At 45.8% G+C, this 13,497-nt stretch overlaps 1 protein-coding gene across 24 annotated transcripts in view; it reads left to right on the forward strand.

Moving 5' to 3' along the window:
- Nucleotides 1-13,497, forward strand: part of LOC127000915 (uncharacterized) — a 35,467-nt gene that overhangs the window by 5,331 nt on the left and 16,639 nt on the right. For 21 of the 24 annotated variants that reach the window (XM_050865035.1, XM_050865037.1, XM_050865034.1 and 18 more), the window contains exons 3-11: nt 509-770; nt 1,854-1,927; nt 2,550-2,694; nt 2,942-3,038; nt 3,416-4,740; nt 5,655-5,891; nt 6,268-7,539; nt 7,995-8,077; nt 12,130-12,307. In XM_050865035.1, the coding sequence (XP_050720992.1) occupies nt 509-770; nt 1,854-1,927; nt 2,550-2,694; nt 2,942-3,038; nt 3,416-4,740; nt 5,655-5,891; nt 6,268-7,539; nt 7,995-8,077; nt 12,130-12,307 (3,673 nt within the window). The remainder of the gene's footprint in view (nt 1-508; nt 771-1,853; nt 1,928-2,549; nt 2,695-2,941; nt 3,039-3,415; nt 4,741-5,654; nt 5,892-6,267; nt 7,540-7,994; nt 8,078-12,129; nt 12,308-13,497) is intronic. The other 3 variants (XM_050865056.1, XM_050865057.1, XM_050865059.1) reach the window with 3 other exon arrangements.

A 13,497-nucleotide genomic window follows, 5' to 3' on the forward strand; every position in this document is an offset into this window, starting at 1 on the left:
CATTGTTCTCTCTATTAACATCCCCTGACTTAAAACAAATTCCTAACTCTTATTTATTTATCTCAAGAATAAGTAAATGTATATGTTTTAATTTTAAGGCAACTTAATGTTTTTTGAGGTCGAAAAGTTGGCTTCTTTTTTACTTATGATTACAGTAGTAGTTGTCTTTAATAGCAGAAGTTTGAAGAGTTTTCCAGACCTTTATTTATGCTAGTAAGTTAGTTAGTAAAGATATTTCAAGCAGAGGGAGAGAAAGGGAGAGCGAGCACGTAACAAAACGCAGAAGTTTGAAGAGTTTTCCAGACCTTTATTTATGCTAGTAAGTTAGTAAAGATAATTCAAGCAGAGAGAGAGAAAGGGAGAGTGAGCACGTAACAAAACGCAGAAGTTTGAAGAGTTTTCCAGACCTTTATTTATGCTAGTAAGTTAGTAAAGATAATTCAAGCAGAGGGAGAGAAAGGGAGAGCGAGCACGTAACAAAACCTTATTGACCATTTTACCGTTTCAGATACAACAGCAAATGTTATCTCAGCTCGGCGGCAGCAGCAGCGCGACAACCACCACCACCACCACTACCACCACAACACAGTCTGAAAGCTCCACCACCACCGCCACCACCATGTCCTCCATCAATGCAGCAACACCGACCGCCACCATCATCCCAAGCTCTTCCCCGGCCTCCAGTGCCATCACCACAACACCGCTGCGGACACCGTCACTATCCGACAGGGTGATGAGGAAGAGGAGAGCGCCAGCCATGATCAAAGAAGGTGGGAGGAAATTTCTTTGTACTGTGCAGGAAAGGCTTGTAGGATTATTTATTTATATAGACAAGTATGAATTTTTCTGTATATCTTGTAAGTTTCATTCATTAGGTTTTAGGTTGGTATATTTAGACACTTCCGCCTCTCACATCAGCTATTTCCAAAGCTCGAGAAGGAGATGAGTCGGGTTTTCATGGGTGTTTCTTTACGTCCATGGTACAGAAGGAGGGTCAAACTACCACTTGAGTAATTAAACTATCCCTGAAAATGCCCCAAAATGCCTACGTAAGCCTTGTCAAATATGTGCTTGGGCTCCAAAGTGCTTAAGAATACAGCCATTAGTTTCATTAGGCTTAGTGCATATTCATTTTGTCTTTTTTTCTTGTTTATCTGGGTGTGATATTTTACTTGAATGTGTATTTTGAATTCATTTGGACCAGAACTTATATATATTTTAATTGCACTCATTGGCTTGTATATTAGGAGCAGCGAGTAGCGGGCTTTTTTTTATTGTTGTTTCCTTTTTTTGTGCCCTTAAACTGTCTCCTTTGTTGTAAGAAAAAAAAAAAGAAAGAAATATAAAGGGTCAGTGTTTGTAATTCAAATTCCAAATGTATGTTATGGTCACTAACCTTCTATTTATCTGTAGAATCTTAGACGTGTTTCCTTAGATGACCACTTTATTTCATTCAGTAGAGTGGCCTGAGGAGAGAAGATTAGACATGTTTTATAGACTGCACTGCATCTTAATCATTAGCAAAGCATCTCCATGTAGTATGTCTAGTATGAAGCTAAACTAGGCTTTGAGGTCTTCATATTCAGAACAGAAAGTGATCTAATGTTTCAATCTCAAATCAAGGTGTTTTATGTTTTGGTGAGGTTAAGACAGATGAAAGGCCTGAAAAGCTTATGCGTATATAAAGGCTGGCCTCTAACAATACATACATCAACATATATAACTGCACCTAATAGGCTATTAATAAATGTTTCAAATGATAGAGGAGCTGACAGCCAACAGGAAGGACCTTAGAGATGTTTAGAGGAGGAGAAATCTTGTGTCCTTTGTTGATGTTGTTTTTTCTCCCTCAGACCCACCACAGAAAGAGATACACATCAAGCGCAAGAGGACGGCCTTTAACGAGAAGCAGTATAAAGTCCTGGAGGTAAGGCGGTGTTGAGAGAGAGAGAACTTGATTATACTCTATATCAGCGGTTCCTAGTGTGGTGCGTGTGTGAGCTGATCACTCGGGGTGCGTATGGAAAAAAAATAATGTAAATGGCGAATTTTATGTCTCTTTAAAATTTCAAACACATCATTAACTGCCATTGTTTTAAAACTAACGTATGTTCTACGCTTCAGCGGAGTTGTCTGTTCTTTGTTTGAAACTTACCCAGACTCTGAGCGCATTCATCCATCCCAAAGGTATATTTTCGTTCTGTTTTGATAGCCATCGCTCAGAGCCTCATATTTTGCGAGCACAAAATTCGTAAAAAATGGACAAATATTCAGGAAATCGACGGGACCTTAGTACTGCTCGAATTTTAGCGGGGGTGCGTGGACTCAGTCACTGCCTGCGAGGTGGTGCGTGGCCTGTAAAGGTTGGGAACCGCTGCTCTAGATGTTGATTTGATAGTTCTTTAATATAGCCTTTTGTCACTGTTGTTTCACCCTTATCACCATTTTTAGCCCCTTCATTTATCCTCACAATTACCACCACGACCACCACCACCACCACCACCAACAACAACAACAACAACTCACCCTCTTCCCTCCCTCCCTTCCAGACCACCTTCGAGCACAACAACTTCCCTGAGCCCATTGACCAGCACTGCATTGCCCTGCGCATCAAGACGCCTTACCGCAGCATCAAGATGTGGTTCCAAAACAGGCGGGCCAGCGTCAGGAAGAGGCTCACCCCCCAGGAGAAGGGTGAGGAACAGCTGGCTTTGTAATAATAAGGTCCCTTGCATATTACCAAGCCTGTTACCTGTCACTGTTTTCCAAGTCTAGTATGAAGATTAACTCACCTTTGAGGTCTTCGTATTCAGAACAGAAAGTGATCTAATGTTTCAATCTCAAATCAAGGTGTTTTATGTGTTTTGGAAAGAGTTAGGGCCTATAGTTTTCAACCCTAATCCTTGACCTGACCTGACCTCTCCTCCCTTTCACCACGCAGGCATCTCTAACCAGGACAACCGACCAGTCAAGAATGCCAGTGACCCAGAAGCCCGATGGTACTGCTCCCTCTGCCCTTCCACCTTCATCGCCAAGAAGTAAGTAACCCTCGACTGTCTGTCTTTGTCTCTTGTTTGCTCGGGGATGTGTGTGTGTGTGTGTGTGGTGAGGATGGTGAGTGTGGTGTGGTGATGCCAAGTGTGTGGTGATGGTGAGTGGAGTGTGGTGATAGTGATTGTAGTGTGGTGATGGTGAGGATGATGAGTGTAGTATGGTGATGGTGAGTGTGTTTGGTGATGGTGAATGTGTGTGGAGATGGTGATAAGGGTGGTGAGGATGTTTTGTGATAGTGAAATGGCATGGTGAGTTGGGAGGTGTAAGGTTGTAAGGGTGAAATCAAGGAAGACATGTGGTGGTGGTATGCCTCTGTCCTGCTGGTGGTCTCGGCCTCTGATGACATCCGCTGCCCTCACAGGTTCCTGGACAGCCACAAGGAGGCCCACAAGATGGAGACGCTGCACTGCCCGGACTGCCACATGGGCTTCACGCACAAGGTGTTGCTGGACACTCACCGCATCTCCAAGTGCTCCTCCAAGACCGGCATCGACCTCACGCACCTCAAGGACGAGGGCATCGACGGTGAGACGCTGCAGCCGCTGCCTCAACAGCTGCGCAGGTCACCCCGGGTCAAGGAGGAGGTCAAGGCCGCCTCCACACCACCACCACCACAGCAGCAGCCTTCACCCGCAGCAGCTGTGGTGTCCCCGGGCCTCTCCCTGCAGGCCGGGCTGCCCCTGTTACTCCTGCAGAAGCTACAGAAGCAGAGGGAGGAGCAGGAGACAGCTGCAGCAGGCACCTCATCACCTACTGCACAGCCTAACCCACTCCTCCTGCAGCAGCAGCAGAGACTGATGCAGCAGCTGCTTCTGGCACAGCTGCAGCAGGCCAAGGAGCTGAAGCAGGGAGTGACGGTGAAGCTGGAGCAGCAGCAGGAGGAGGAGGAAGAAGAGGAAGCACAGCAGGAGGAGGAGGAAGGGAGGAAGGAGGAGCCGAGTGACGCAGTGCTTAGGAGGATCAAGGAGGAGATCTTCATCAAGGAGGAGAGGCAGGAGATGGACCAGGTGGAGGAGGAGGTGGAGACAATGGACACTGGAGGAGGAGGAGGAGGAGGGGAGGGAAAAGCAGAGGAATGCCCTTACTCTCCTTCCTCCTCCTCCTCCTCCACCACCACTACCATCACTTCCACCACCACCACCACCAGCACCACCACCGCCACTCCCATCCTCAACACCATCACCTACTCGGAGCAGCTCAAGCAGACACTCCAGCAGAAAATACAGCAGATCCAGCAGAACCAGCTACACCTCAAGCTGCAGCAGATACAGCAGAAGCAGAAGGAGCTCTTGGAACAGCAGGAACAGGGGGCAACCAGCAGCATGGAGGAGACAACCAAACCAACCATCACTCTGGGCGCCCTTCCTATCCTCCCCCTTCAGTCAAGTTCAAGTTCGAGTGCCAGCCAGGAGACACCGAGGATACGGGTGAAGGAGGAGCTGCAGGACCCACTCAACGCATCCTCCAAGGAACCCCAAACCCTGCAGGACCAGATCAGCTCCATCCTCAAGAACCACGGCCTCAAGTCACCCTGGAGAACGAGCGCCACCATCAAGGGTGAGCCACAGGGGGAGGAGGGGGAGAGGGGGCCACAGCAGGAGAGGGAGTCCATGCAGGAGCAGATCCAAGCTATCCTGAGGCACCAGCAGGAGCAGCGGCGCAAGATGGAGAAGACGGGTGAGGATGGTGAGTGTAGGGGCGGTGATGGTGAGGATATGGTGAAGGCTTGGTGATGGTGAGTGTGTGTGTGTGTGTGTGTGGGGTGGATGGTGAGCTTGGTGAGAATGGTAAGTGTAGGGCAGTGATGGTGAGGATATAGTGAAGGCTGGGTAGTGGTGAGTGTGTGTGTGGTAGTGATGGGGAGGATGATGAGTGATGTGTGGGGATGGTGAGTGAAGGGCAGTGATGGTGAGGATATAGTGAAGGCTTGGGACTGGTGAGTGTGTGTGGTGATGGGGAGGATGATGAGTGTACTGTGAGAATGGTGAGATTGGTGAGATGATTTAGTAATGGTGAGAATGATGAGTGTCGTGAGGTGATGGTGACAATGGGAGGTAGTTTGGTGATGGTGAGTATGTGTTTGGTGATGTTGAAGATGGTGATTGTTGTTTCCTTTGCTGTAGAAAGAAGGAAAAAAAGAATGGTGAGAGTGTTGAGGTTGTTTTGTGATAGTGAAAATATGAAATGACATGGTGACAGTGAAGATGGTGAGTTGACTTAATGATACCAGAAAAGAAAACAACCACAAAAAAACAACAACCACATAAAATAACTACTAAAATCAGCAACCACTAAAATAATCCCAAAAAATATTACAACCATTACGAAAACTAACTAACTTTTGTGTGCCCTTGAACTGTCTCCTTTGCTGTAAAAAAAAAAAAAAAAAAAAAAACCACACAAAATTGACCTCTCTTTACTTTTATCTTTTATAGGAGCGGCGAGTAGCAGGCTTTTTTTGTTCTCTTCCTATTGCCCTTGAACCGTGTCCTCTGATGTAAAAAAACACACACACACAAAAAAAATAAACTGAAAAAATAGCGACTACAACCACTGACCCTCTAACCCCCTCCCTCCCCCTTTTCCCCTCCCCCACACAGAAGGGTCCGAGGAGACAGCCATCAACAGCATCAAGCGTTGCCGTCGCCGCACCACAGTCTTCAATGAGGTGCAGCTGCGGACGCTCTACCTCCACTTCACGCACTGCAACTTCCCCGACCCCTCCATGTTCAAGATCATCGGCAACCTGACCAAGCTGGAGCCGCAGGTCATCAAGATTTGGTTCCAGAATGAGAGGTCGAGGCAGCGGAAAAGGGCGGCGCACTTCCTCGATGAAGGTGATGAGTGGTCGTGTTTGGTGTTGTTGTACCGGTTAGTCCGTCATCACCCAGCACAGTCGTTTATTCACTCATTTATCTGTTCATTTAACTGTTTAATTAGTTAGTCATCCTCCACCAGGCATTCATTCATTCAGTCATTCGTATGTTCAAGTATTCAGTCAGTCAGTTAGTCAGTTAGTCATACCCCGCCACAGTTAAGCACTCGCCTCTTCCTTTCCTCAGTTAATCAGTCAGTCAACGGTTAATTCAGTCAGTTATCCCACACCACAGGTAGTTATTTGTGATTCATCCATCTGTTCAGGTGTTCAGTCAGTCAGTCATTCAGTCAGTCAGCGTCCAGCATAACTGACCCTCCACTCTTGCCTCTCCACAGTCAACTCCAAGGAGAAGCCTTACAAGTGCCGTGACTGTGGCATGTCCTTCGCCATGCTGACCTTCCTGGTGAAGCACAGCATGCGGCACAGCGGCGAGACTGACGCCGCTGCCGCTGCACGTGAGGGGGCCATGCGCACCTGCCCGCTGTGCCTCCAGAAGTGGAACCGCGAGGTGTTTGCGCTGCACCTCAAAAGCCGCCACAACGTCAACTGGTCGCTGGTGGAGGAGCGCGCCGGTGGGTCACTGACCTGCCACCTGTGCTCGCAGCGCTTCCCCGACCAGGACAGCCTCATGGTGCACAAGCACCGCCACCTGGACGAGGACCACGGCGTGCCGCCGCAGTGCAAGCAGTGCAAGACGACCTTCGTCAACGCGGTGTGCCTGGAGGCCCACATGGAGACCCACAAGCAGCCCTGGACCTTCCGCTGCACCCTGTGCGACGCCGCCTTCCCCGACAAGGTGCTGCTGGCCTCCCACCACATGGGCCACGGCATGCCCCTGGCTGTGGTCAGCACCCTGGACCGCTCCCGCAGCCAGCTGCAGCACACCTCCATCAGGAAGATGCAGACCCGCTGCGCCCTCCCCGACCAGCCGGCCTCCCTGGCTTCCCCGCTGGCGGGTGCCTCAGACAACGAAGTGTCCTCCGAGCCTGAGTCTGGGGCCCAGGCCAGCCCTGCCACCACCCCCAAGGCAACCTCCCCCTCCTCCACCTCCACCACCACCACCACCACCACCACCTCCAGCCCAGAGGTGCCTGTGGTGTCGACAGCCACGGTGCTGCCATCCTCGGCCATCCTGGCCACACCCCAGGGGGTGGGCACCCTGCCCCTCACCCCGCCATCCTCCTCAGGTCCAGTCAGCTTTGTCAAGCTCATCCCCATCCAGCTCATCCCTGTCAACAGCTCAGCTGGGGGCCAGAAGAGCTCGGGGGCCACCACCACCTTCATCTCCGTGCCGGTGTCCCTCAAGGGGGCGGGTGACTGCTCCACCACCACCGCCTCCGCCTCACCCATCGTGAACTACCTGGTGGAGGCGCCGGCGGCCACAGTCAAGGCCGGCGAGGCGCTGCGGCGGCCCCGGGGCAAGGCGCTGCCCAACCTCATCCCCATCGGCGCCAGCCCCGGCCCCGCCACGCTGCCCCTCAAGGAGAAGAACACCAGCGAGCCCCGCAGCCCCCCGCCCTCCCTCAAGGGGCGCCTCGGCCTAAGGGACGGGCGGAACGGCCTCAACGCAGAGAACCGGGACAGGCTGGGTGACCAGTCATCTCACGGTGGGTGTGGCGGCCACCTTGTGCTGCTTGCCTGTCTGTGTGTGGCCCGTGTGCTGCTGTGTGCAGGGCCACGGATACATGCACGGCCGCGCTCCTCCACGGTGCCTCTGCTTAAGACTCTTTCATGGCCTTTTTTTCTTGAATTGCCTTAAGCCTCTCACTAGTGTTTCCCTCTCAGGGCTTGTTAGGCATTGCTTTATTCTTTGTGGCCTCATCCTTCCTTGTAATATCATGTTCTTTACTTGCTTTCTACTTTCTTCATTAAATGGGACTGGGTTAATTGAATCCTCCACAAATACTCATCATAATTATTCTCATATTATAAAAAAGATAATCTATTCTCATTTTAAGATACGATATGACTCACATTCTTTTACATATCTTATCCATGAATGACCTGACCTGACCTACTGTTTCATACTTCTAAGTCTGACTCCCTTTCCATCTCCCTGCAGAGGCTGAGGGCCAAGGAACGGAGGCAGGGAAGGGAGCGGGGGAGACCTGGGCATCCCAAGACACTCTTCCACTACCCCAGCAGGTGAGGAGGGAGGAAAGAAGGGAAGAAAGGGTCAACTGAGGAAGAGAAGAGAAGAGGGTAGAAAGTAGGAGAAGGAAGGAATAATGGAATGAGTAGGTAATGAAAGTGTGTGTGAGTGTTTTGGAATGTGTCTCGGGCATGAAGGGAAGAAGTGTGGAGTGGTGGAAGAAGTGAAGCGACAGACTTTAAAGTGGTTTGGCCTCATGGAGCGAAGGGAGGAGAGTAAGATGACCAGGAGGGTGTACGTGAGTGAGATAGAGGGAGGGAATGCTAGAGGACGACCTTCAGGGAAATGGAGAGATAGGGTGCAGGAGTACGTTAGGGAGAGGGGGAAAGATCTTTGAGAAACTTTGAGCAGGCAAGGAGGGAATGTTTGAGTAGAGAAAGATGGAAACTCTTCGATGAAATGATGATGATAATGATGGAAGAGAGGAAAGGAGAGAAGGGATGAACGAAGGATAAGGAAATAGATTTACATAGATTTACATAGAAAATCAGACCACACAGACCCCATGGTCCAGACTTGGTGGTCTGTCCTTAAACCTAAGTGATTTTACATTAATCAGAAGACTCCAAAACGTTGCATTTCTGCTCTAGTTGATATTAAGTTGAAGGAAGTGACGGTCGAGCTTATTTTTGAAGGAGTCAATCGTGTTACACTGGACCACTGACGGTGGAAGCTTATTCCATTCTCGCACTTCTAGCGTTGGTGAAGAAAAATTTTGTGCAGTCTGAATTTACTTGTCTACATCTGAGTTTTACGCCATTGTTCCTCGTCGCAAAGTGTCATCGATCATAAACAATGTTGATCTGTCTACATTGAAACCATTAAGTATTTTAAAACATTCGATCAGTTTTCCTCGGAGGCGACGTTTCTCAAGAGAGAACATGTTAGGGTAGAAAGCCTTTCTTCAGAGGATTTGTTGCGCAAGGAAGGGATCATTTTCGTTCGACGCTGAACACCTTCTAATTTAGCAATATCCTTTGCATGGTGGGGAGACCAAACTGTACCGCATATTCCAAGTGGGGTCTGACTAAACTGTTGTAGAGCGGAGTATTACATCTTTATTCTTGAATACAAAGTTTCTTTTAATGAAGCCCAACATTCTGTTCGCTTTATTTGCTGCATCGATGCATTGCTGTGAGAATTTGAGGTTTGCGATTTTGACCCCAAGTCTTTGACGCATTGAACGCTTTTGAGTTTAACGCCGCGCATTTCAGATTCGAACTTCTTATTCCTCGTTCAACTTGAAGGACCTGGCACTTGTCTACGTTAAAGGGCATCTCCATCTATCCGACCAAGCTGAAATTTTGTGCAAATCCTCTTGGAGGCTTTGCCTGTCTTCGTCAGTGAGAACCGAGTTGCCAATCTTTGTGTCGTCTGCAAATTTACTAATGCGGTTATTGAGTCCAACATCCACGTCGTTGATGTAAATAATGAAGAGCACTGGGCCAAGGACCGAGCCCTGAGGGACGCCACTAGTGACAGGCGCCCACTCTGAGTTAAGTCCGTCAATCACTACTCTTTGTTGTCTGTTGCTCAACCAATTCGCGATCCATTGGTTTACTTGACCGTCAATACCTATTTGCTTTAATTTGTAAAGTAATTTATGATGCGGGACTTTATCAAACGCTTGAAATCAAGATAGACTACGCCCAGTGATTTTGTTACGTCATAAACAGTGAAGAGGTCGTTATAAAAGGTTAATAGGTTTGATAGGCAGGATCTTTTGTTTCGGAAGCCATGTTGTGAGTCCCCAATCAATGAGTGGCTTTCAAGGTAATCTACAATTTTGTCTCTAATTATGCCCTCAAGTATCTTACCTACAACCGAAGTTAGACTAATGGGCCTGTAATTACCTGGTACTTTTTTGTCTCCTTTCTTGAAAATCGTGTCACGTTAGCCTTTTTCCAATCTGAAGGACGATGCCTTGTCGCAGAGACATATTGAATACGGTTGTGAGGGGAGAGTATTTCCTCTTTGTTTCTTTCAGCAGAGTTGGATATACTTTGTCAGGTCCAGGACTTTTATTTGTTTTAAATGGAGAGCTTTAAGGACTTCATCGGTTGTTATTTCAAAATTAGGCAATGAATGCTCGAGATTTACAAAAGTACTGGTGTTGGTGGTAGCGAGAGGAAGACTGTTAGTATTAAACACCGAGGAAAAGTAATTGTTTAAGAGGTTTGCAATGTGTTGGCTGTCAGTCACTTGTGCACCGTCGCTGTTTGTTGAGGGTCTAATTCTACTTTTGATCGCCTTTCTGTTGTTTATGTAACTGGAGAAAGATTTCGGATTATTTTTACAGTTGGCTGCAATATTTTCTTCGTATCTACGCTTTGCCTGACATACTAGTCTTTTTACTCGCCTGGCATCATTATAAAGTCTAATGTTTTCGGTGCTTTATTCTTTCTTTAACCTGTAAAACAATTTTCTCTCATTGACTGATTGTTTAATTTCGCTATTAAACCACGGTGGGCTTTTATTAGTGTTAATTACCGCACAAGGGGACGAATGTGTTCTGCTGAGTGAGTAAGTGATTTTTAAGGCTTAGCCAGGCTTCCTCTACGTTGCCGTCATCTGATAGTTGTATTTCTGTTAGTTTTTGTAGAGAGGAAAGAAAGTAAGAAAAGAGGAAGATAGAAAAAATTAAGTAATAGAAAGGGGGAAGAAGGAAAAGGAGGAAAATGAGAAAAGGATAAGCAGAATACTTTTTAACATTGAACATTTTTCCCTCTTTTTCTTATATGATTGTGAAAGCTTTAGTAGAAATAGAACCAAATACATAATAGCAGCAAAAGCAACATTGTGGGCAGATTCACGACAAGAGGATGAAGACAAACAGGACCAGCAATTAGCGGCCTTTATTTATTTATTTATTATTATTATTATTATTATATTTTTTTTTTTTTTTTTTTTTTATTTTTTTTTCATCAGCCTATAGCGTCTGTAGGCTTTCTTCAGGGGCCTAGCTGGTAATCGCCCCGAGCCCATCATGGCGCAGGCAGTTTTTTATAGTGGCGCCAGGTATGCTTGTTGCCCTTGAGCCGTTTCCTGCAAAAAAGAAAAAAAAGTTAGGAGAGAGTTGATGATATTAAAAAAAAAACATCTCACATTTTTTCTTATGCCTATTGCCTCCTCCTTTTCCTTTCCTGCAAAAAGAAGAAAAAAAAGTTAGGAGAGAGTTGATGATATTAAAAAAAAACATCTCACATTTTTTCATATGCCTATTGCCTCCTCCTTTTCCTTTCCTGCAAAAAGAAGAAAAAAAAAGTTAGGAGAGAGTTGATGATATTAAAAAAAAACATCTCACATTTTTTCTTATGCCTATTGCCTCCTCCTTTTCCTTTCCTGCAAAAAGAAGAAAAAAAAGTTAGGAGAGACTTGATGATATTAAAAAAAAAAAAAAAACATCTCACATTTTTTCTTATGCCTATTGCCTCCTCCTTTTCCTTTCCTGCAAAAAAAAAAAAAACATCTCACATTTTTTCTTATGCCTATTGCCTCCTCCTTTTCCTTTCCTGCAAAAAAAAAAAAAAAAAAAGCACAATTTTTATTATTCCTATTGCCTCCGCTTTTCCTTTCCTGCAAAAGAAAAAAACATCTCACATTTTTTCTTAGGCCTAGTGCCTCCTCCTTTTCCTTTCCTGCAAAAAGAAAAAAAAAAACATCTCACATTTTTTCTTAGGCCTATTGCCTCCTTTTCCTTTCCTGCAAAAAAAAAAAAAAACATCTCACATTTTTTCTTATGCCTATTGCCTCCGCCTTTTCCTTTCCTGCAAAAAGAAAAAAAAAAACATCTCACATTTTTTCTTATGCCTATTGCTTCCTCCTTTTCCTTTCCTGCAAAAAGAAAAAAAAAAAACATCTCACATTTTTTCTTATGCCTATTGCCTCCTCCTTTTCCTTTCCTGCAAAAAGAAAAAAAAAATCTCACATTTTTTCTTATGCCTATTGCCTCCTCCTTTTCCTTTCCTGCAAAAAAAAAAAAAAAAAAAATAGCAAAGAGTTGATAAATATATATAAAAAAAAAATCTCACATTCTTTTCTTCAGCAGATTGGCGGCAAGAAGAGGTATGTCCCCATCCTGCCCATGATCCCCCTGCTAGACACGCCCCCCCACTCCACGCCCCCCTCCACCACCACCACCACCACCACTACCACCACCCGCAGGCCCAGAGCAGCTGCCACCAAAAGGCCTTGGGTGGGCAGTGACTACAAAGGCTACAAACGTGAGTGCATGGATGATTGGAGTGTGTGGTCGTCCCTTTTGTAGGAAGTAGGAGGAGAAGGAAGGAGTAAGGAAAGGAGAAAAGGAGAGAAGGGATGAATTTAGGATTAGGAAAAAGGGAGGAAAGGAAGTAAGAAACAGGTTAAACTACGTGGAAAATCTCAGGAAATACTATGGAGAGCTAGACTGGGAAGAGTTAAAGAGAACAAGTGAGGTGCAAGAAAAGGATGATATTTTTCTGGAGGCGTATAAATCAGGAGTTACGAAATTTGTACCAGAATACTCAAGAAAATTTATGCCATGATATAAACCCCCCAAAATAGAAGATAGAAGGAATGAAATAAGAGAATAAAAGGAATTAAACTATGCAGAAGAATTAGTGTAGAAATGAACTTGTCTGATTTTAATGGCTGTAGGTTAGGTTAGGTTAGGTTAGGTAAAGTAAGGTAAGGTATGTCTGGCTGTAAGTTAGGTTAAGTTAGGTTAGGTAAAGTAAGGTAAGGTATGTCTGGCTGTAAGTTAGGTTAAGTTAGGTTAGGTAAAGTAAGGTAAGGTATGTCTGGCTGTAGGTTAGGTTAGGTTAGGTTAGGTAAAGTAAGGTAAGGTATGTCTGGCTGTGGGTTAAGGTAAGGTATGTCTGGCTGTGGGTTAGTTAGGTTAGGTAAAGTAAGGTAAGGTATGTCTGGCTGTGGGTTAGGTAAAAGTAGGTAAGGTATGTCTGTCTGTAGGTTAAGTTAGGTTAGTTAATGTAAGGTAAGTTATGTCTTGATGTAGGTTAGGTTAAGTTAGGTAAAGTAAGGTAAGGTATGTCTGGCTGTAGGTTAGGTTAAGTTAGGTAAAGTAAGGTAAGGTATGTCTGGCTGTGGGTTAGGTTAAGTTAGGTTAGGTAAAGTAAGGTAAGGTATGTCTGGCTGTAGGTTAGGTTAGGTTAGGTTAGGTAAAGTAAGGTAAGGTATGTCTGGCTGTAGGTTAGGTTAAGTTAGGTTAGGTAAAGTAAGGTAAGGTATGTCTGGCTGTAGGTTAGGTTAAGTTAGGTTAGGTTAGGTTGGGTAAGGTTAGGTAAGGTAAGGTTAGGTTAGGTTAGGTTAGGTTAAGCTAGGTTAGGTTAAGCTAGGTTAGGTTAAGCTAGGTTAGGTTGGGTAAGGTTAGGTAAAGTAAGGTAATGTTAGGTTAGGTTTCATTCCATTTAAC

This window comes from Eriocheir sinensis, chromosome 19 (assembly GCF_024679095.1).
Source record: "Eriocheir sinensis breed Jianghai 21 chromosome 19, ASM2467909v1, whole genome shotgun sequence".
Classification (NCBI taxonomy): domain Eukaryota; kingdom Metazoa; phylum Arthropoda; class Malacostraca; order Decapoda; family Varunidae; genus Eriocheir; species Eriocheir sinensis.